This window comes from Anas acuta, chromosome 26 (genome assembly GCF_963932015.1).
Source record: "Anas acuta chromosome 26, bAnaAcu1.1, whole genome shotgun sequence".
NCBI classification, from domain to species: Eukaryota; Metazoa; Chordata; class Aves; order Anseriformes; family Anatidae; genus Anas; species Anas acuta.
In genome coordinates, this window is record NC_089004.1 from 5,865,990 (window position 1) to 5,885,985 (window position 19,996).

At 66.5% G+C, this 19,996-nt stretch overlaps 2 protein-coding genes across 5 annotated transcripts; one reads left to right on the forward strand and one right to left on the reverse strand.

The window, feature by feature from the left end:
- Positions 1–18: 18 nt before the first annotated feature.
- Positions 19–4,180, reverse strand: FGF22 (fibroblast growth factor 22). 2 transcript variants are annotated; one of them, XM_068661346.1, is made up of 3 exons: positions 3,931–4,180; positions 854–957; positions 19–588 (listed from the first exon to the last, which is right to left on the reverse strand). In XM_068661346.1, exons 1-3 carry the CDS (start codon positions 4,178–4,180, stop codon positions 397–399), a joined length of 546 nt encoding a protein of 181 aa, XP_068517447.1. In that variant the 3' UTR covers positions 19–396. The 2 variants fall into 2 exon arrangements, with proteins under 2 accessions (XP_068517447.1, XP_068517446.1); XM_068661345.1 differs by having other exon boundaries at positions 19–591.
- A 639-nt stretch (positions 4,181–4,819) lies between these two features.
- Positions 4,820–19,849, forward strand: POLRMT (RNA polymerase mitochondrial). Of its 3 annotated transcripts, none has more exons than XM_068661340.1 (21): positions 4,820–4,957; positions 5,495–5,590; positions 6,223–6,911; positions 7,268–7,398; positions 7,939–8,125; positions 8,571–8,720; positions 8,869–9,036; positions 9,360–9,530; positions 10,182–10,421; positions 10,601–11,380; positions 11,926–12,048; positions 13,856–13,978; positions 14,869–15,048; positions 15,305–15,391; positions 15,693–15,806; positions 16,533–16,585; positions 16,834–16,932; positions 17,137–17,209; positions 17,702–17,784; positions 18,314–18,384; positions 19,170–19,849. In XM_068661340.1, exons 1-21 carry the CDS (start codon positions 4,900–4,902, stop codon positions 19,217–19,219), a joined length of 3,726 nt encoding a protein of 1,241 aa, XP_068517441.1. In that variant the 5' UTR covers positions 4,820–4,899; the 3' UTR covers positions 19,220–19,849. The 3 variants fall into 3 exon arrangements, 2 of the variants coding, with proteins under 2 accessions (XP_068517441.1, XP_068517442.1); XM_068661341.1 differs by having other exon boundaries at positions 8,613–8,720; XR_011090017.1 differs by lacking the exons at positions 17,702–17,784; positions 18,314–18,384; positions 19,170–19,849 and having other exon boundaries at positions 16,751–16,932.
- Positions 19,850–19,996: the final 147 nt, after the last annotated feature.

A 19,996-nucleotide genomic window follows, 5' to 3' on the forward strand; every position in this document is an offset into this window, starting at 1 on the left:
CCTCCACGACTCAGCCCCTTTGTGTGCCACAAACACAGCTTTAATTTCCATGGGTGCTTGGCCACAAAGCGAACGCAGCCCCAGGACGTCCCAGCCCCAGGGCTGGTGGTGGCTGCTCGGGGTGGGGGGGACGTCGGCAGCCCCTGCCCGCGGTGGGCGCGTGCCCCAGCCCCGGCGTGCGGCTCTGCCCCCATGGGACACCGGGGACGGCCGTGTCCCTGCACGGCCACATCCCCGCACAGCTTTCAGCCCGGAGCTTTCATGTCCATGTCCATCGTCCACCATGCGTTTAAAAAATAAAACAATAAATAGCAAAAAAAAAAAAAAAAGATATTTACACTTATAAAATAACCCTATTTTTCCCTTTTTTTCCACAGGACCGTCTGGGAGCCAGGCTCAGCTGATGAGCATGGGGAGGAAGTGCGTGGAGAGGTGCTGCCGGCGCGTCTGGCCCCCTCGCTGCGGCCTGCCCTTGCTGTTGAGCGAGAGGAACATGGGGCGGCCCCGGTGCCGCCAGCGCAGCGACGCGTAGGTGTTGTAGCCGTTCTCCTCGATGCGCTCCTTGAACTTGCAGTTGGGGCTGAACTCCTTCTGGCAGGGGAGGGAAGGGGATGAGCGGGGGCTGCGCTCTGCAGCGCCGGGTCCTCGCCCCGCTCTGGCATGGGCTGGAGCCCTGAGAGCAGGGCAGGCGCAGGAGCCCGGGCTCCCCACAGGGCAGAGCAGCTCCGGGGGCACCATCCCTGCGGGGAGCGTCCCAGGCACAGGGAACCAGGAGCCCACTCCCGGCAGGTGCCGGTCCCACCATTCCAGCTCTGCCCTGCGCCCCCGGCCCCGGCGGCAGCACCCGACCTACCGACCCGTAGAGCCGCCCCTGCTTGTTCATGGCCAGGTAGAAGCCGGTGTGCACCGCCCGGATGGCCACGACGCCGACACGCACCGACCGGATCTCGACGATGCCTGCGGGACAGCGAAGCGCCGCAGTGAGGTGGGCGACCTCCCTGAGGGGCCCTTCCCCAGTGCCACGGCTCTGCCCACCGAGTGCCACCAGCGAGGGACAGCACCGCCGAGCCTTGCCGGACGGACAGACAGACAGACATGGACAGAGGGATGGAGGGAGGGAGGGAGGGATGGAGGGAGGGATGGAGGGAGGGATGGAGGGAGGGATGGAGGGATGCCTTCCCCACAGAGGGACAGTGGGGAGCAAGGGCTGCAGCCTGAGTCAGGAGCAGGAGGGGGAAAGCCATGACCTGGGGAGGGTTTGGTCTTTATTCCTGCCCTCCCTTGGCCCAGCTGCCCCCGGGAGCGGAGCTGGAGCGACACCGAGCCAAGGCTCCGCTTGCCTGAACAAGGTCAGCCTTTGACCCGCGCCCACCTCGTGTTTATTCTCCCCAAACTGGCAGCTGTGCCCCTGCCCAACACACGCTGCGGTGCCCCAGGGACCCGACCCTGCTCTCAGCCCGACCGTCCCACCGGGGCCAGCAGGGCCCTGGAGGGGGCGAAGGGTGTAGGGTAGCGGCGGGTGGGAGCCTGGGGGGAGGCAGTGGGCACAGCTGGATGGTGCTGGAGGGGTGCACGAAGGCTCCGTGCCAGGGCAGGGGGCTGCGGGCACCAGAGTGCGGCCAGGCCGGTGCTCCCCGTGGGCACCGGTGCCGCTCGCCTGGCTGGCACCAGTGGGGATTGGGGCTGGGGGCCGCGGGACGGATGCTGCACGGAGGGGGCGAACCCAGGCACTGAGCCCGCAGCGGGGCCCGGCTCCAGCCCAGGCATTGGAGCGTGCGCCCAGCCCGCAGATCCCCATCGGGGCCGCTAATGGGAAAGGCATGCGGTCAGACCAGGCGGGTTTTATGGTGGAAACACCCAGAGCACCCACGGAGACTCTGGGGATTCAGCTTCCAGGCCAGCGAGAGAGCAGCCGGCCCGGCCCCATCCCCATCCCTGCTCTGCCCGGGGAGCCCCACGGAGGCTGGACGGGGCTGGAGGATGCGCAGAGGCTTTGGCCGGCTCACGGCACGCACAGAGCAGCCTCTGGGCAGGGTCTTTTGGGGGTCCTCCCCCCCCACCCCCAGTGTGCTGAGCACTGCTGGAGCCCCCACGGGACCAATCCTGCCATTGCTGGGAATGGACGGGGCTGGATGTGGCACCAGGACGGTGTGAGCGCTCCTGAGAGCTCAGCACCTTCGGGGGCACACCTGGGAGGGGGATTTTCAGCCCAGCCACCCCGCAGGGGGCTCCAGCAGCAGCCAGGACCCGCGCGGGGCGGTTCAGCGCGTCCCGGCCCTGCAGAGCCATTAATGAGCAGCAGCCGTGGGGACGGGCTGAGCAAACGCCTGCAAATCCATCTCAGTTTATCGCCGTCTGGAGCTGCTGCTATTTATAACAGAGACTTTTACTCCTCTAAAAATAGCCCCACGCTGCTCTGCCCAGCTGGGGACCGCTCTGTGGGTACCCGGGAGGGCGCCCGGCTCTGGGTGGGCTTCAAGGGGCCGAGGGGTGCGGGGTACCCAGGGCCGAGCTCTGCGGGGCCGGCAGCACCCCGGGGACACAGCGGTGGCTCCCGGACCCTCAGCCCCGGTGGGGTCGGGGCCAGCCCTGCCCAGGAGCCTGGGACAGGCGTGGGGTGTGAGGAGGGGGGGGCCCGGGGCCAGCGGCCGCTGGCAGGGCTGGTCCGGTGGCTGCCGGGAGGCTGAGGAGCAGCGCCTCGGCCCAGCCCAGGCGCGGGTTATCTGCGGCTCCGATAACCAGAGCGAGCCCGGTGCGACAGCCTGGAGCCTCTCCACCTGCCAGGCCCCATTGCCACACGGCCGAGGGAACGTGTCGGGGCACTGGGTGCTGGCAGCGCGCCCACACGGGGCTCCCGGCGGCTTCGGGCACCACGGGAGGGTTCCCCCGGCCCCGCCAGGCTGGGCTGAGCCCCTCACACCACAGCGCGGGGTCCCCGGGTGGGCGACATCCCCCCGGCCGTGGGGCAGGGGATGCTGCTCCCGTCCTCGCCATCCTGCCCTCCCCACACCCCGCTGCCCTGCCCGGGCGTCCCCCCACACGAGCCCCCCACAGCCGCCCCCGATGGCTGCGGGGTGGAGGGGACGCGGTGCCAGCCCCGACCCCAGGGGAAGGCCTGGCCCTGCCCCCTCCCCACCTCCCCATGGCAGCAGCTGCCTGGGCCGTGCTGAGACCCCCCCCCCCATTCACCCTCCTGGTGCCCACCAGGACGCGCTGCCCGACCCCACGAGGCCCCCGCAGGCCCCTCCATGGGGAGGCCGCCGCAAGCCCCCAGCGCTCGGCCACGTCTGTGCCGGGGGGGGGCTGCCGGCCGTGCCCAGTGGGTCCCCACCCGGGGGCTATCCCCAGGCACGACCCCACGCTCGGGGCTCGCTCTTGGCCCAGGCTGGCAGCGCTGGGCCCCCTCGGGCTGACCCTCGCTGCACAAAGCCCTGGGGGCTCCCAGCGGCTCGGGGGACCCCGCGCTGACCCCCGGGGCACCGCGACCCGCGGCTGCCGCCCGGCTGGAGGAGCCGCCGGGACACGGCCGGGCCCGGGGCCCCTCCCGGCGGGGTCCGGCCCCGCCGCCCCCCCGCGGCCGCAGCCCCCCCGTGGCCGCGCTCGCTGCCCTTTGCCCGGCCCCGGCAGCGCCCGCCCCTGGCACCGCGGGGGCGCCCGGCGGCTCCTGGCTCCGGCCCCGCCTCGGGGGCATGGGGGAGCGGCTGGGCCGCGGGACCCCCGGCGAGGAGCGGCCCCGGTCCCGCTTCGACGTGGCGGGGCCGGCAAACGGGGGCTGGAGCCGCGCGGAGCCGGGGGGCAGAGCCGGAGCCCCGCGTCCCTCGGCCGTCGGGGCACGGCCCCGGGAGCCGGCGAGGAGGGGGCGGCCCCTGCCCGGCCCCGGCCCCGGCCCCGGCCCCGGCCCCACACCGAGTCCCTGCCCGCCGCACTCACTGCCCGGCCGCTCCCTGCAGCGCGTCCCCTCCACGCCGCCGCCGCCGTCGATGCGCAGGAAGAAGCGGGTGGCGGAGAAGAGCCGGCGGCAGCGCACATCGCCCTCCAGGTGGCCGTAACTGCGGGGGGGCCGCCGGCCGCCCCACGGGGGGCTGCCCGCCCCCGGCCCCGGCCCCGGCCCCGGCCCCGCCAGCACGGCGAGCGCCCCGGCGAGGCAGGCGGCGATGGCGGCGGGGCCCCCGCGCCTCATGGCGGGGCGCGGCGCGGCGGGCGGCGGCTCCGGGCCATGGCGGCGGCGGCGACAGCGACAGCGACAGCGGCCCCGACGGGGCGGGCGGCCGAGAGCGGCGCGAGGCGGCGGGGAGGGGCGGGGCGGGGCCGCGGCCACCAATGGGCGGGGCGGGACGGGGCGGGGGGCGGGGCGAGGGGCGGGGCCTCCCATTCATAAATCCGCGCGGGGTGGGGGTGGGGGTGCCCCGACGGGCGCCCCTCTGCCCACTCCCGCCGCCCTCCCCACCCCGCAGCGGGGCCGGGGCTCCCCGAGGCCGCCCCCCGCCGTGTCCCGGTCCCCGCTCGGGGCTCCGCGGCCCCGTGGGGGCGGGAGGCGCCGCGCAGCTCCCCCCGCAGCGCCCCCGACGGGCTCCTCGGGGGGCTCGGAGCGGCCGTGGGCGCGGGGCTGCCCCGTGGACGAGCCCCGCGGGGCCGCCCCGCTTCGTGCGCGCGGTCCCGGCCGCTCCCGGCCCCGGCCCCGCTCCCGGTCCCGCTCCGTGTCCGCGCTCCCGCCCCGTCGGGCCGCTCCTCAACCCCCCAAAATGGCCGCCAGGGGGCGCGGGGCGCGGCCGCGCTGCCCGCTGGGAGATGTAGTTCCTGCACCGCCACCACCTCCTCCAGCTCCCGGCGGGCTGCGCGCGGCGCCTGCGCGGTGCGGCGGGGGGCGGGGGGGGGAGCATGGCGGCCTAGCGCGGCTCCATGGCGCTGCTGCGGCTCCGGGCGGCGCTGCTGGGCCCGGGCCCGCTGCGGGGCGGCGGTGAGCGGGCGGCGGCGGCACCGGGACCCGGGGGGGCGCGGGGGTGTGGCGAGGGGACGGCGCTGAGGGGTCCCCGGGGTGCTGGGGCCGGGGGGGGCCCTCGGGCCGCGCCCCCACGCACGGGGTGGGGGGTTGGGGGGGGTGCAGGGCCTGACCCCCCCCTTGGGGCAGGTCCCGGCTGTGCGGCGGGGCTGGGGCTGGGGCTGGGGCTGGGGGGGTGTCCTGGGACAGGGGGGGCCCTGGGGGGTCCTGGGGGTGTCCCTGGGGGGGGCTCTGGGGTCTTGGGGGGGGTCCCTGGAGTCCTGGAGGGAACCCCGGGGTCCTGCCCCCCCCCCAGCCATGGGGCAGCCCCGGCCCCTTACCCCAGCCCCTGCCCCTGTCCCTCTGAGGCCGCTGCCACCCCCTGAGCCGAGCTGGGGATGGCCCCGGTCCGTGCCCACCCCACTGCATGCAGCAGGGCCCCTCTCACCCCCCTCTCCCCCCCCGCGCCGAGCAGGGCCCCTCTCACCCCCCCGCCTTCATTCCCTCCTGCCGCAGGGATCCCATGGAGCGTCCTCAGGACCTACTCCTCCGTCAGCGCCAAGGAGAAGGCGAGGAAGAATGTGGTGTGTGAGAGGACGGAGCTGCTGGAAGGTAAATGGGGGGGAGCTGCAGCGCTGCCCCTCGTTCGGTGGCCTGGGAGCTTTTATAGGAGCCTTCCCGTTCCGTGTACCCATAAGGAAAAGATTTGGGACTGGAAATGCTCACGGCCTGCTGAAGGATGTGGGCTTCCCATAGACCTGCTGGCTTTCCTGAGCACATTCTGCCCTGTCCCAGTACCTGGAGGTCCCTCCTGCCCACATCGAGTCCCTGTGACGTGCAGGGTGGTGGCAGAGCCCCTCACAGGGCGTCCGAGGGCCCTGCAGGCTGGGGAGAACTCTCCCTGCAGAGAGTTCCAGCTTTGGGCGCTCTGCTCGGGTGAGCTGAGGGCGTGAGGTCCTCAGGGGGAGGCTCAGTGAAACGGCCCGGCAGCAGGTCGGGGTTAGGTGGGCGTGAGCTGCTGCCTTGCTCCACGTGGTGCCATTTTTTGGCTCCCCCTGACCCTGGGACAGGCCACGGCTCGGAGCTGGACCCCAGAGAGACCCCAGGCAACGCGCTGCTGGGGCAGGGCTGGGGGGCAGGGAGAGGAGAAGCCCTCGTGTGGTGCCTCTTCCTCGTACCCCCCTCTTTGAGCACCTTGCTGCACCTTGTGCCGCTTCACCTCTGCCCCGGCTGTTTCCTTGCAGTGCTGAAAGCCCGAGTGAAGCAGCTCCAAGCCTCCCCCGGCCCCGAGGTGACGGTGAGCAAAGCGGAGCTGGCACCACTGCGGATGGGCAGGCAGCAGGAGCCCCCAGCCCCCAGGCAGAGCGCCACGAGCCCGGCCCAGCCCAGCAGCTGGGTGGAGAAGCTGAAGAGGGAGATGTACGTGCGGCAGGCCAAGGTGGAGAGGAAGCTGTCCATCGCGGCCTCCAAGATGACTCTGGTGGGCCAGGCCAACGCCAAAGTAAAGGTGAAGGCGGTTCCCAGCACCAAAGTAAAGGTGAAGGCAGTTCCCAACGCCAAAGTAAAGGTCAAGGCGGTTCCCAAGCCCAAGGCCAAAGCCAAACCCAAGGCCACGAAGAGCCCCAAGGAAACCAAAGCGGCTGTGTGGAGCCAGGGCCACGCCGGCCCCAGCAGTGCCTGCAGCAAGCCCGAGGTGGTGGAAGTGAAGCAGGACGTGAAAGCAGAGAAAGCCCCGAACGTGCCTGAGAAGAGAGAAAGCAACCACCAGAAGATCATGCAGCAGACCATCCAGTCTAACCTGGAGTGCCTCCTGTGCTTGCAGCAGCCGGAGGAGGCTGAGAGGCTGCTGCTGCTGTGTCACAGCTCCCCCATGAAGAGAAAGCTGCTGACCATCGGCGCGTACAACATCGTGATGCGCAGCTGGGCCAGAAAGGTGTGGGTCCGGGGGGTGCTGCCCGGGCTGGGCTCGGCCCCGCGGTGCTGGGCTTTCCGAGAGGCTGAGGGGAGGGCTGTGCTGGCTTGGGGGGAAGAGCTCCGTGCTCGTAGGAGCAGTAGTTGCACTTGGATTTCTGTTTGTCACGCTGCCCTCAGTGATTTCAGTTTAGGAGAACTGGGTTCTGCGAGGGGTGGAGCTGGGCTGAGGCCCCCGCTGGCTGCGAGGTGACTCTGAGGGGGGGGGAGAGCACGGGGCAGTATGGACGGGGCAGGGCTGGACAGGGAGCAGGGGCGTGGAGCTGCGATGGCAGCGTTCAATGTCAGTTTTCCACAGCCTCTTCTTCTCATCCCCAGGGCTGCCTGCACCGCCTCAACCGGGTCCTCTCCCTGCTGGAGTCCACCGGCCTCCGCCCCAACCTGGACTCGTACGCGGCGGCGCTGGAGTGCATGGGCCGGGGCCAGGCGTGCACCAAGATCATCTGGAGGTGAGGGCACGGGGCCCCGGGGCGGGCTGGCAGCTCCCCGGCCGGGGCTTTGTCAGATCCTGGGGGCAGAGGAGATCTGGGAGCAGAGAGCTGTGCACTGGGGTACCCGCTGCCCTAGGGCGGTGCAGGTACAGCACCTGCAGGGTTTGTCAGCCCCCTGCGTGTGTTTGCACGCGGCTGTGTGCTGGCTGGCGTGGGTCTGAGGATGGGGGAAGCGACTGCTTTTTTCCCTGGCCTCACAGAGGCGGTGGAGACCAGCAGTCAGCTTCCACACCCGTGTGGAGGAGAGAGCTGCCCGCTCAGCAGCAGCGAGGGCTGGGGGGGGATGGCTGAAACCTGAGGCTGGTGACCTTGTGGGGGACGGGCTGCGCTCTGCAGGCAGCTGGGAGCCTCAAAAGGGAACGTCCCCAGTGGCTTCTCTTCTCTGTGCTCAGTCTTCTCTTGACAAGCTTTGTTTCCTGCCTCATGGCGTGCAAATTTCCGTCAACACACAGCACGGGTCCCCAGGGAAGTTTAAACCTCTTACCTGCCCCTCCTCAGGTGTGTGCAGCAGCTGAAACAGGACGGCTTCCACGTGGATGAGCTCTTCCAAAAGTGCCTGTATGAGGGAGATGAGAAGGAGACGGTGCTGAGGGCCATCAGGATTGTGCAGCCGGACTACCAGCTGCCCCCTGCCCCCAAGCCTCAGACCTGCAAATCTGCTCTGCTCGACAACTTCTACTCCAAAGTAAGCTGCCGGGTGGGAGTGGAGGTGTTGGAGGTGGCCACACGGCGCTCACACGTCCCCAGGGTGTGTTTGGGTCCGGCTCAGGACCGTGGCATGGGAAGAACTTTGCAGCCTTCTCTCTGCTCTCCAGCCAGCGCAGTTCATCATGCAGCAAATTGTTCCGAGGGAGTAAAAGCCCTTCCAGCTGCCTCACAGAGGAACAGAGACACCGGGGGCTGGTGGGGGGCCTGTAGGACCTGCACGTGCCAGAAGGGTTTCCTGGCAGGACAGCGCTTGGCTACAGGCAGGAGCAGCACAGCCCCTGGAGAGGCGTCTGAGCCCAGGCTCCCTGGAGCTTGCCAGCCAGAGACCCCAGACCTCCGGTCCCAGCCGCCCACCTCTGGCAGCACAGGCACCTCTCGTCCTCCTCTGGCTCCTGGCGCTTACTGCCTCACTCTCGTTGCAGGAGAAGGTGGTGTCCTACCCCAAGCTGGATTTCTCTGTGCAGGAGCTGCGGGAGCGCTTCCAGCAGCAGCTGGAGATGGAGCTGAACAGCACCATCACCATCCAGTCGGTGGAGTCAACCAAACCGCTGACCCCGCAGGCCCTCAGAGCGGTAAGCTCGGGGTGCCTGGGGCCGCATGTCGAGGGGTGGGGGCGGTGCAGTCCTCGGGGCTGGCACGGCCCCACAGGGTCCTGTGAAGGGGGCAGCTCCCTGCTGGTGCCCTCTGACCACAGCAGGACTTTTCCCCTTCCTGGTGCAGCGCAAGCAGCTGGCCGCCCTGCGCGCCCAGTGGCGCGGGGCCATCCTCCAGGCCCTGCAGAAGGCGAAGCACAACATGTCCCAGAAAAGGACGATGTCGGGGTACAACAGCCTCTACCCCTACCTGTGCCTGCTGCCCGATGAGGAGTACGTGGACATCATGATGCAGGTAGGAGCCTGCCCTGACCCCGCAGAGACGTGGGAACGGGGCCTCCTGGGGCTCCCACAGAGCTCTGATGTCCCAGTCAGGGCTGCAGAATCAGAGCACGAATCTCAAGGTTTGCCTGGGCTGTTAGATGTGGGCCCTGTCTGCTCCCTCTGCTGAGCAGCTGTAGCAGCCCCGCTCTGTCCCTGAGTGTCCTTCCTCATGTGCTCAGCGGGAATCAGCATTTTTCTGTGCTCCCCGCACAGGGACTTTAACTCCTGCTTTCTTTCTGCTCCGTCTTTCTGCTCCTCCCTCCTGAAGTCCCTCTTTGCCTTCCCCTTTCTCAGATCCTCAACACGCTCTCTCCGCAAGGAGAATCCCTGTCTGTCCTAGCCAGGGAGCTGGGCTCCAAAGTCTACGACAGATACCTCACCCAGAGGAAGCTGCACAGCCGCCAGCTGGAGAAGGTGCAGGAGATCTACCAGGACTACATCCACCTGCTGGCGAAGGACAGCCAGGTGGGTGCTCTGCAGGCCCATGGGAGCAGAGCAGAGGTGGGGCTGGGTGCTTTGTGTGGGTGCCCCTCACACCCACAAGGTCAGGTCGTGGTGCTGCAGGGGCCATCAGAACCTCCAGGGCCCCGTTTTGTGGGTCCCAGCCCCACGATGAGGGTCAGGTCGCTTCTGGCAGGTCTGTGGCAGTTCCTGAAGGCGTGACCTGAGCACGGCTGACCACTGGGGGCCGTGCGTCCCGCACGGAAGAGCTGTGGTCTGGAGCAGGGTGCGCTCTGCGGGGCAGGGCAGGAGAGGAGATGGGCACCAAGGCCACGGGTGTGGGCAGTGAGGGCACGGTGAGCGGGGTGCTGGCAGAGCCACGCGCCTGGAGCACAGAAGCAGAGGCAGATCTGCAGTTTGGGGGGCAGGGACGGGGGTGGGCATGGAGATGTGGCTGGGAAGGGTCTCACAGGCCAGGCCAGGGGCTCTGCAGCAGAAGCAGATTCTCCTTGTTGGCCCTGCCTCAGCCACAAAAGCAGTCCTTCCCCACGGAGCCCTGTCAGGCAGGAGCTCACAGAGTCCCTCTCAGAGCCACGTGCAGGGTACAGAGGTCACATCTAGCTGAGCATGGCTGCCCCCTCCAGCTGACTCGATTTTTCTTCTTCCCCCTGCCAGCCTGGGGAGTACTTGCCACGGGAATACTGGGAGAAGCTGGTGGCAGAAGCCGGCTACGGCCCTTCCCTGAGGCTCAAGGACTGCAGCTGGCCGTACGTGCTCCTGATGCGCCTGGGCGTGTACCTGCTGGAGATCCTGGTGCACTCCGTCAAGGTGCCCAGGAACACCCTCAAACCCCGCTTGGAGTCCAGGCTTATCCCAGTCCTCTACCACATCTACTCCTTCCGCAGCAGCTGGCAGGTGAGCCTCGCCCCTGGGGGGTCACCTCTGCGGGGGCTCTTGCAGGGCCCTTTCCCTCCCCGATGTCTTTCTTTCTCTGAGGCTCCAAGGAGCATCTGGGTCCGTCACTTGCTGACTGACCACGCTCTGCCAGGTTTCCCCCTGCTGCTGTCCCTCACCTCTCGGATTCTCTCCCCCAGGTCGGGCTGATAAAGCCCCACCCCATCTTCTCCCAGCTCGTGTCAGACGCCGCAGAGACCACGCTGACCTTCAGCTCCTCCGTCATGCCCATGCTGTGCCCCCCAATTCCCTGGACTTCCCCCCACTTTGGCGCCTTCGTGCTGAGTGACACCAAGCTGATGCGCTACGTGGACGGGGCCTTCCAGCACCAGCAGCTCCTGGACCAGTGCCCCCAGGTGAACCTCCACCCCGTGCTGGACGCCTTGAACCAGCTGGGCAACTGCGCCTGGAAGATCAACCAGCCGGTGCTGGATATAATCATCTCCATCTTCAACGACAAAGGCAACGAGAAGCTGGACATCCCGCCGCCCCTCTCCGAGGCCCCCAAGCCCCCGGTCACCCCCGGCAATTCCTCTGCCTGGCACAAGTCCCAGAAGCATGAGCTGCTGCTGTGCAAGAAGAAGGCGGCCGAGATGCACAGCCTGCGCATGGACGCGCTCTACAAGCTCTCCATCGCCAACCACGTGAGGGACAAGGTCTTCTGGTTTCCTCACAACATGGACTTCCGCGGCAGGACCTACCCTTGCCCGCCGTACTTCAACCACCTGGGCAACGACGTCACCCGCGCCATCCTGCTCTTTGCGGAGGGCAGGCCGCTGGGCCCGAAGGGCCTCGACTGGCTGAAGATCCACCTCATTAACCTCACGGGGCTGAAGAAGAAGAACAGCTTGCAGGAGCGGCTGGGTTACGCCAACGAGATCATGGAGGAGATCCTGGACTCTGCCGACCGCCCGCTGACGGTGCGTGGGGAGCGGCCGGCGGGGCCCTGCCTGCCCTCGAGGTGCAGGGCTGGGACCCGGAGCCAGAGGGGAGCAGCTCGGGCTGCAGCCAGCCCCGGGGGGGTTTTGGGTCACCCAGTGAAACGATGAATGGAAGAGCAGGAAAGCTCGTGCTGGTTTGAGCCCAAACGGGAGTTGTTCCAAACGTGCTAAGAGAAAGGCATCGGTGTCCTCTGATCTCAGAGGAGACTTTAACTGTTCCTCTTCTCTAGCATAGCTTCTGGGAAGTAAAGTGAAAAGGAAATCAGACCAATTTTGAACCAGCAACATTCTGAAAAATAATTCTTTAAGGGGAAAAAGCAGAACAAAGCATTGCAGGTTTCCTAAGTACCACCTTTCTGTCTGTAAACACCGTGGAATATTGTGGAAATAACACTTCCCCACGGAGGCATGGTGAGGAGGTGCCTTGCCCGGTATTTCCTGAGAGCCCAGAGGCTCACCTCCTGCCTTTGCTGTGGGGTGCCACAAGAGCACTGCCTCCTAGCAGCGCGCTCTCCTCTTCCCAGGGCAGGAAGTGGTGGATGAACACTGACGAACCCTGGCAAGTCTTGGCGTGCTGTATGGAAATCGCCCAAGCCTCAAGGTCCCCGGACCCAGCGGCCTTCGTCTCCCATTTCCCGGTTCATCAGGTGGGTGCCGGGGGTTTGGGGGCCGGGCGGGGAGCTGGGGCAGAGCCCGGGCACCCGGGTGCAGCACGGCCAGGCCCTCCGAGGTGGGAGCGCAGCCCACAGGCATCTCGATCTGAAAGCTGCAGCAGCGCGCTGCCGCCCGCAGCCGTGAAGGAAGCGGTTGAGGGAGGTGCTGCCCCACCTGCCCCGAGGTAACGGAGCCCGGCCAGGGCTGGATCCCTGCCTGCAGGGCTGCTCCTGCCCTCCAGCTGCAGGGTGCGGACCGGGAGCTGCCCTGCCCCAGGCTGGCAGGGCCGTGGGTGGTGCAGGCAGCTCCCGCATGCTCCGAAGGGCTCGAGGCTGCTCTCGGCCAGGGCACGTGGAGGCTTCGCGGGCCTCTGAGGACAGAAATCAGCTGTCCCCTGCGTTCCCTGCTGTGTCTCTGGCCCCAGGTGCCTGTCCCCACCCAGCCCCAGATGTGCTCTAGGTGGGGCTTGCCCAGTCGCTCAGGTGCTGCTGGTGTCTGGCAGTGTCCATCCCTCTGTCTGTCCGTCCCTCTGTCCGTCCGTCCCTCTCTGCTTGGGAGGGGCCAGGCACTGCCCCCCACACCCAGCTTCAGCCCTTCCTCCTGCTCCATCCCAGCAGATCTCCAGCCCTCCTGCCCAGCCAGCTCTTTATCCGCACTGATAAATTCCCGTGCTGTATGGAGACAGGGATGGATTCTTTTCCTGGTGAGAGGGGTTTGCTCGTTTGTCTCACCAGAAGATCGGATGGCCCTAATGAAGCGTGGGGGGAGGACGGGGGGGTATTCTGCTCCTAGCTGTGGTCCGGAATATGCATGAGACTGTCCAAAGTGAAGGGCTCTGATGATTCTGTTATGACAACAAAAGATCAAGAGAGCAGCTGGGGGTGTGCGGAGGGTGCAGGGGATAAAATTCAAGCAAGGACTCTTCCTGGAGGGCACCGGAGTCTGCTTCCACCTGAGTCATCAGTGCTGGGTTAACAGCGGCGGCTCCTCTGCAGCAGCGGGGCTGCCGAAGCCGTGTCAGCTCTGTCCTCCAGCGTGCTGCACTGCAGGGCCTGGGGGGGAGGCGGTGGAGGAGGAGAGCTGCCCCTGCCGCAGGCTGCCTCGGAGCAGGGGGAGCAGGGACAACCCGGGGCAGGGACACAGCTCCTGTGAGCAGCTTCACCTGGCACTGCCTGGGGGCAGCGGCGCCTTCCAGCACTGCCCTTCGGGTGCTGCCTGCCCCGTCCTGGTCCCAGGAGGGCCGTGACAAATCAGTCTGAGTGTTGGGCTGTGGGAAGGGCTGCTGGAGCTGGGCTTCTGCTCCAGGAGGGGTGGAGAGGCCGCGTGGCTGCAGCTGCTCAGGCAGCTGTGGGCTTGTGCAGGGGTCGTGGTTGTCCCTGCCTCTGCCCGTCTCCGGTCCTGCTCCCGGGTTTTCTGAGATCTGTTGTGACTGCCGGGTTGTGGGGCCGCTTTTAGCATCCCAGACACATTTGCTGTTTTCCAAATTTTCTGTTTTTTAATGTTTCCATGGAGCTGTCTCTCTGAGAAGTTGGGGGGGAGCAGTGTGAGGCAAAGTTTCCCTTTTTCTTTTTTTAAACCCGATAGGCAGCAGGAGTTAGCAAGGAGATCCAGACAGGAAAGCTGGCAGAAGGGGGATGGAACCCGGCACTGCTGGGAGATCAGCTGCAAACCTGCCCACCGGGGGGAGGAAGCAGCAGCCACCCTCCGGAGCCAGGGGTGTCGGTGGTGCTGAGCGGCAGCGGGCGAGCAGGACACCGTCCCCGTGCTAACGACTCCTTTCCCTCCTCTCTTCCCACACAGGACGGCTCTTGCAACGGCCTGCAGCACTACGCAGCCCTGGGACGGGACCTCATTGGTGCCATCTCTGTCAACCTGATGCCCTGCAGCGTCCCCCAGGACGTGTACAGCGCGGTGGCCCAGCAGGTGAGGCGTGGAGGGGGCGCGGGGAGGTGTCCTGGACCCGCTCTGCCCCTCGTTGCATGGGGTCAAGAAAGGCTGGGATGGGAGCAGCGTGTGGAGGGCTGGAGGAGCGTGGGCTGGGCAGGGGCAGGATGGCCCCAAACGGGGTCACTGCAGCGGGGTCGGGCCGGAGAGCTGTCCCTATCCACGTGGCTGTGAGAAATCCCTGGGGTTTCTGCTCCCCTTTGCTTCTGAATGAAATCTGGGAGGAGTGGAGAGGTGGAGGAGAGCAGGGAGTGTTCCTCATCTCCTGCTAACAGCTGGCCGGCCTGCAGGTTATGGGATTTTCTTCGTTTGAGATGGGTGGGAGGGAGGGGGAAGGGATTCAGCCCTTGGCCCTGCTGCCAAGATGTCAGCTTTCTTGGCAAGACGAAACGAGCCCGCTGGGGAGCGTGCGAGCCCTGCCAGGTGTCCAGTGGGCGCTGAGCCCCTGGCTCTCCCTTCTAGAAACCAGCACGTTTCAGGGGCAGCAGCACACCTGCGCCCAGGAGGGGCCTGCCTGGGCTGCACGGCTTGCTCAGAGGTCCCTGCGGGGTGGCAGGGGCAGCACAGCCCGAGTGAGGGGCTGCGTCCTTGCGATGCGCGGGGCCGCGGCCCTGCTGAGGCAGCAGGGGAAGGCTCCGCTCCCCGCGGGCCCTGCAGCACCCGGCTGCCTCCCGATTCTGGCAGCAGACGAGCTCTGTTAGCCAGGGCAGGCAAAGGTGGGCTGGGGGGTGTATGCTGATTGCTCAGGCCAGGCAGTGTGGGACTGGTGGGGGGCTCACGGGGTCCCCCAGGCTCCCCCAGCCACGGAGGGGTCCTGGGCGAGCACAGCTGGGGGGTGGTGCTGAGCCGCAGGGCGCTCTGCTCCCCAGGTGGAGGAGTTTCGGAAGAAGGACGCTGCAGAGGGGCTGAAGATCGCCCAGGTGCTGGAGGGCTTCATCAGCCGCAAGGTGGTGAAGCAGACGGTGATGACGGTGGTGTACGGCGTCACGCGCTACGGCGGGCGGCTGCAGATAGAGAAGCGCCTCAAGGAGATCGACGAGTTCCCCGAGGTAGCCTGCCCCCCCCCGGCCTCCCTGCAGCACCCTCCTCGGCTCAGCCCCTGCCCGTCCTGCGGGACTGCCTCCTGCCCTGCTCTCTGCTTGCCCTCCCGAATCTCAGCTGGGTGTGCGGGGCTGAGCCCCCGGCCCTGCAGGGGGGCTCTGGGGGAGAGCTGGCTGCCAGCGCTTGTGGGTGCCAAGGGGTGTGTGGCTTTGGGACTTCTGCTGCCCCTTTGCCTGCCCCTCATTCTGCCCCCGGTCTGTGCAGGAGTACTTGTGGGAAGCATCTCACTACCTCGTGAGGCAGGTGTTTAATGGCATCAAGGAGATGTTCTCAGCCACTCGAGACATCCAGGTAAGACGCCTCTCGCCTCTCCCTTTTCTTCTTCGCTGGTCCACACAAGGGTAGACCATGGGGGCGAGGAGCTCTGTGGGGAGAGCTGCTTCTGCAGGGCCCTGGCCCAGGGAGGATCCTTTCGTCCCAGCCCAGGGGTGCGGGGCTGTGCCCGGGGCAGATCCAGGCTCCCCAGTACGTGCCGGGCTGTCCCAGTCTGCGGCAGGAGGCCGGGCTTGCCGGTGCTGGGAGGGAGCGGGGTCGGCCGCTGCCTGCACTAACTCCAGCCTCTTTCTTCCCCTTTCCCCCCCCCCCCCCCAAGCACTGGCTGACGGAGAGCGCCAAGCTCATCGCCCAGTCGGGACAGACGGTGGAGTGGGTCACCCCCATGGGGCTCCCCATCGTGCAGCCCTACTATCGGGTCCGGTCCACTGTGGTGAGTGTCTGGTGGCAGAGCTGCGGCCCCTCACCCGTCCCTCTGCCACGGGGGGGAGCGGGGAAGGCGCGGCAGGGCTGGGGGCAGCGAGCTGAAGGCTGGCGGTGCCTGCGGGTGAGGCTGCAGAGCCCACAGGGTGCCTGTGTGCAGGCGCCTCCTCCAGCCTCACCGCGGGCACTGGAGCGTGGGGTGGGCTGTGAGGGAGCTGCCGCTCCCGTCCCACTCCGGCAGCTGGGGCTCAGGCCCCTTCCCCGCTCTGCGGAGCTGCGGAGCCGTCCTCGGGGCTGGCGTGATTCAGCCTCGCTGCTCTCGCCTCCCACGCGCCTGCACTGACTCACGGCTCCCCGGCCTCTCCCGTCCCGTCCTCACAGCCGCCCTCCCGTGGCCTCAGCTCGGCTGCGTGGGGGGGTACAGGCGGGTGCCTCCCACCTGCAGGAGCTCTTCTCAGCCCCCGCAGGGTGAATCAGCATCTCCATCGCCCTTGGCAGGGGTGAAGGATGCTCGCCAGCATCCTCGGAGGGGCGGCAGGCGAGGTGCCACTGGGGAGCGACGGCTGCCGCAGTGCCCGGGGTGCCCCGCAGATGTCCCCGTCCGGCAGGGCCGTTCCCTGCAGCGCGTGGAGCACCTCGCTGCTCCGCTCCCCTCTGCAGAGGCGGGCGGCAGTGCTCAGTGCCTCGTGCTGGCTGGGCAGCCTGGTGTGACAGCCGATCCCCTTTCTTCCTGCAGCTAAATTCCAACATGCAGAACCTGAGCGTGAAGAGCTCCGCCAACACCAACCAGTAAGTGTGAGCCTGCGCTCTGCACCGAGTCCCTGATGCCCAATTCTGTGTTTTTGGGGACAAAACCTTCCCTGACAGTGTGCCAAAGCTGCTGGTACTCCCCTGAGCCGCGGAGAGCCAGCTGGAGGAGCTGGGGCCCTTCAGGGCTGCCCCCATCAACCCCAGGTCTTGGCTGGCTCTGCCCTGGCTCTCTCACCCTGGGCCCTGGACGTGCCCCAGCTCCTCCCGTGTCCCGCTCTGTGCTGCAGGAAGCCTGACACAGTGAAGCAGAAAAACGCCTTCCCGCCCAACTTCATCCACTCCCTGGACTCAACACACATGATGCTCACAGCTCTGCACTGCTTCAGGTAGGTGCCAGGGTGGAGCAGGGCTGGGAGGAGGCAGCAGGGCAGGGCTGGGCAGCTCCCAGGGGCCACCTCTCTTGGAGGGCTTCAGGCCCTGCGCGGGGAGTGCCCTCCACTTGTGCCAGCCCCAGGGTTTCTGTGGGGCAGGGAACAGCTCAGAGCTGGGGCTCTCAGCACTGCCTCACAGCACCTTCTGCTGCCTCCCAGGCAGGGGCTGACCTTCGTCTCAGTCCACGACTGCTACTGGACTCACGCGCTCACTGTGGACGTCATGAACCAGGTAAAAGTGTCCCAAGGCCCCCATGAGCAGGGATCTTGCTGATCTGTCCTCTGGGCACTTGCCAGCCCTTGCCTCCCCTGGGCTTCGCTCCATAGGCGCATTGGCTTACCCAGGCAGGGTGAGCCTGGCTGCTTGCTGGTGGCTGCAGCTGACTTCTGGGTGCCGCAGGCCCCCTCCTGCCACCCTTCAGGGAGGGTGGAGAGCAGCACAGAGCAGAGTCAGCGCCTCTGTCCTGCGCCTCTGTCCTGCCCTGGGCTCTTCTGAACTGCTGCAGGGCTGCTGTGCGATGGATCAATAAATGGGGCTCGGCCTCTGCTTCCCACCTCCCCGCACTGATTCCCTTCACCCTTGTCCAGCAGCCTCCCCCCCTTTCCCACTCCTGCCTGCTGCTTTCCCTCCTCTCGCCCCTGACCTGTCTTGGCTGAGGAGTGCTGAGGGGAAGGAGGGGAAAACGCCTCTTAACCTGCGCCTCACCATTGCTCCCTGGACCAGATCTGTCGGCAGCAATTCGTGGCTCTGCACAGCCAGAAGATCCTGCAGGATCTGTCCAAGTTCATGCTGAAGAAGTACTGCAGGTACTGCTTGGCCACGGGTGGCCCCCAGTCCACTCCCTCCTCCCAGGTCCCTGTCCCGCGGCTGCTCCCAGGCTGTGCCATCTCCCCGGGGGCTGATCCCACGGGACGTTCTGCTTCCTTCCCAACTGACACCCAAGTTGTCTTAGACTTCAGTGTGAAACTCGAGGCGTCTGCATCCTTCTGTTGCATTACTGAAGTGGGATTCAGTGCTTGAATCCCTCTGTGGGCCTGGGGCAGGCCTTGGTTTCCCCATGAAGGAGGCAGGAAGATGAGCTGGGGTCACCCAGCGTGCAGCCCTCGGTTATCGCCATGGAGTCGGGCGAAAGGAGATGTCCCCAGGTCTGGGGAGCACCTGCAGCTGTCTCAGTCCCCGCCTGAGGCTGCTGTGGCAGGTGCTGGGCTCCTGCTGCCACAAGGCGCAGTGTTTTGGACGAGCTGAAGCCATGTTCAGGTCCCGTACTGGTGGGTGGGAGAGGGCGCCTGTTTTCCCAGAGCTGCCTGTGACTCGCTTCCCTTCTGGTTTGTCCAGCCCCAGTGAAGACAGCAGAGCCCCTTGGCAGAAGAAGCTGATGGAGCAGCTGTCGAGTGTCCCCGAGACAGGTAGGAGCACAGGATGGGAGCTGCAAAGCTCAGAAACTGTTTGAAAACAAGGGGAAAGAGCTGGGGAATGGCCCTGGAAATGACTGAACGTTTGTGGCATCCGACGTTGGATGTGCTGAGGCTCCAGGCTTGCCAAAGGGGTCCCCAAAGATCCATTTTTCCTGCCCATATTGTACTGCAGAGCCCGCAGACAGCACCTCTTGTCATTCCCCAATGGCCCCTGCCTTGCCCAGAGCTTTTCCTCTGGGATTTGCCCCGGCTTGACCCAGCTCCTGCTGTCCCCCGTCCTGCTGCTCTTCTCCCATCTGTTCCCAGCCACAAAGCATTTGCCTGGAGATGGGAGCGAGGAACTGAGCGCAGTAATTGCCAGGATCTAGATGATATCCACGCAATGGGATTAAGGCAATTAGTTTAACTCCTCCTAATCTCCTAGCCGTGCTTCTGCCAGGCCATCTGGCTAAACTTTGCCCTGCCTTTGTGGCACAGCAGAGCCCAGCGCAGCGCTGCTGAGCAGCCGCCATGCTCAGCCCCAGAGGCAGTCGGTTTGTACCGAGAGGCCACGTGTGCCCCTCTGCCTTCTCTTCCTTGCTCCCAGCTTCCCGTTCCTCCCCTGTCCCAGACGTGCAGGGGGCCGTCAGTTCCACGTGGGCCTCTGTGAGCCCACCACGGCGGCTGAGCTGAAGCCGTGCTCTGCAGCAAGCTCGGGACAGCTCTCTCCCAGTTCCCTCATCACCATGCCCTGACCCTGCTCTCCTCTCACCTCTGGTCTCCCTTGCTTCCCGCAGGGGAATTCAACCTGACGAAGGTGATGGATTCCACTTATTTCTTCAGCTGAGCCCCAGCAGCCAGCGGCCCTGCACCACCTCTGGACTTTGGCTGCCTCGGAGCCTGGGGTAGGCACTGGCTGGGCTCTTCTGTGCTCGTGGGGAAAGGGAGCGGCCGCCAGCCCACCAAGACACCCGCACCACATGGAGATACTGGGGCTCCTGGAGGAGCGCAGGGGGCTGGTGGGGATGGGGTGGCTGCGCTGTTTGCTGTTACTGCCTGGCGAGGGGAGAGGAGCTGGAGAGGGCAGCGAGATCTCATGTGGGGTCGCAGGATTAGACGGGGTTGGTGCGTCCCTACTGCTGCTGCCAGCTCCAGAGCTGGCCTGCCTGGTGCTTGTGCTGAAGGTGCTGTCCCCACTGTGCTTCTCTTCAGCTGGAGGGCTGGGCCCCTGTCCCCAGGGGTAGGAGGGTGACGTGGCCCTGACACGAGCCTCCCCCTGTGGGGTGGGTGCTGCTCTCTGTGACCAGGTCCAGCCACCGGGCACTGTCACAGCTCCTGCTGTAGCACAGCCCCTGCAGCTCCCCGCACTTCTCCAGGGCTGTGTTTAAATTCTGCTCATTGGGTCTCAGGTAGGGGAAGAAAACCACTAACGGGGGTGGAAGTGTACGATACTGTAAATAAAATGGTTTTTGAAACATGGGGTGGAAAGTTTGTCCTTCTCCCCACCTTTACTTGGAGTCTGAGGGCCGCCTGGGCTCTCCCCTCCTGGTCCTCCTGCTGTCACTGTGCTGCCTGGTGGGGGTTCGGTTCTCTGGGGCCTGTTGCATCCTGGTACCTGCTTTGC

Coding starts and splice junctions, on each gene's coding strand:
- FGF22 (XM_068661345.1), bottom strand. CDS start 4,180: ATGAGGCGCGGGGGCCCCGCCGCCATCGCCGCCTGCCTCGCCGGGGCG. Junction 958..3,930: donor CTGCAGGGAGCGGCCGGGCA/GTGAGTGCGGCG, acceptor GCTGTCCCGCAG/GCATCGTCGAGATCCGGTCG. Junction 592..853: donor AGGGGCGGCTCTACGGGTCG/GTAGGTCGGGTG, acceptor CTCCCCTGCCAG/AAGGAGTTCAGCCCCAACTG.
- POLRMT (XM_068661340.1), top strand. CDS start 4,900: ATGGCGCTGCTGCGGCTCCGGGCGGCGCTGCTGGGCCCGGGCCCGCTG. Junction 4,958..5,494: donor GGGCCCGCTGCGGGGCGGCG/GTGAGCGGGCGG, acceptor CTCCTGCCGCAG/GGATCCCATGGAGCGTCCTC. Junction 6,912..7,267: donor TGCGCAGCTGGGCCAGAAAG/GTGTGGGTCCGG, acceptor TCTCATCCCCAG/GGCTGCCTGCACCGCCTCAA.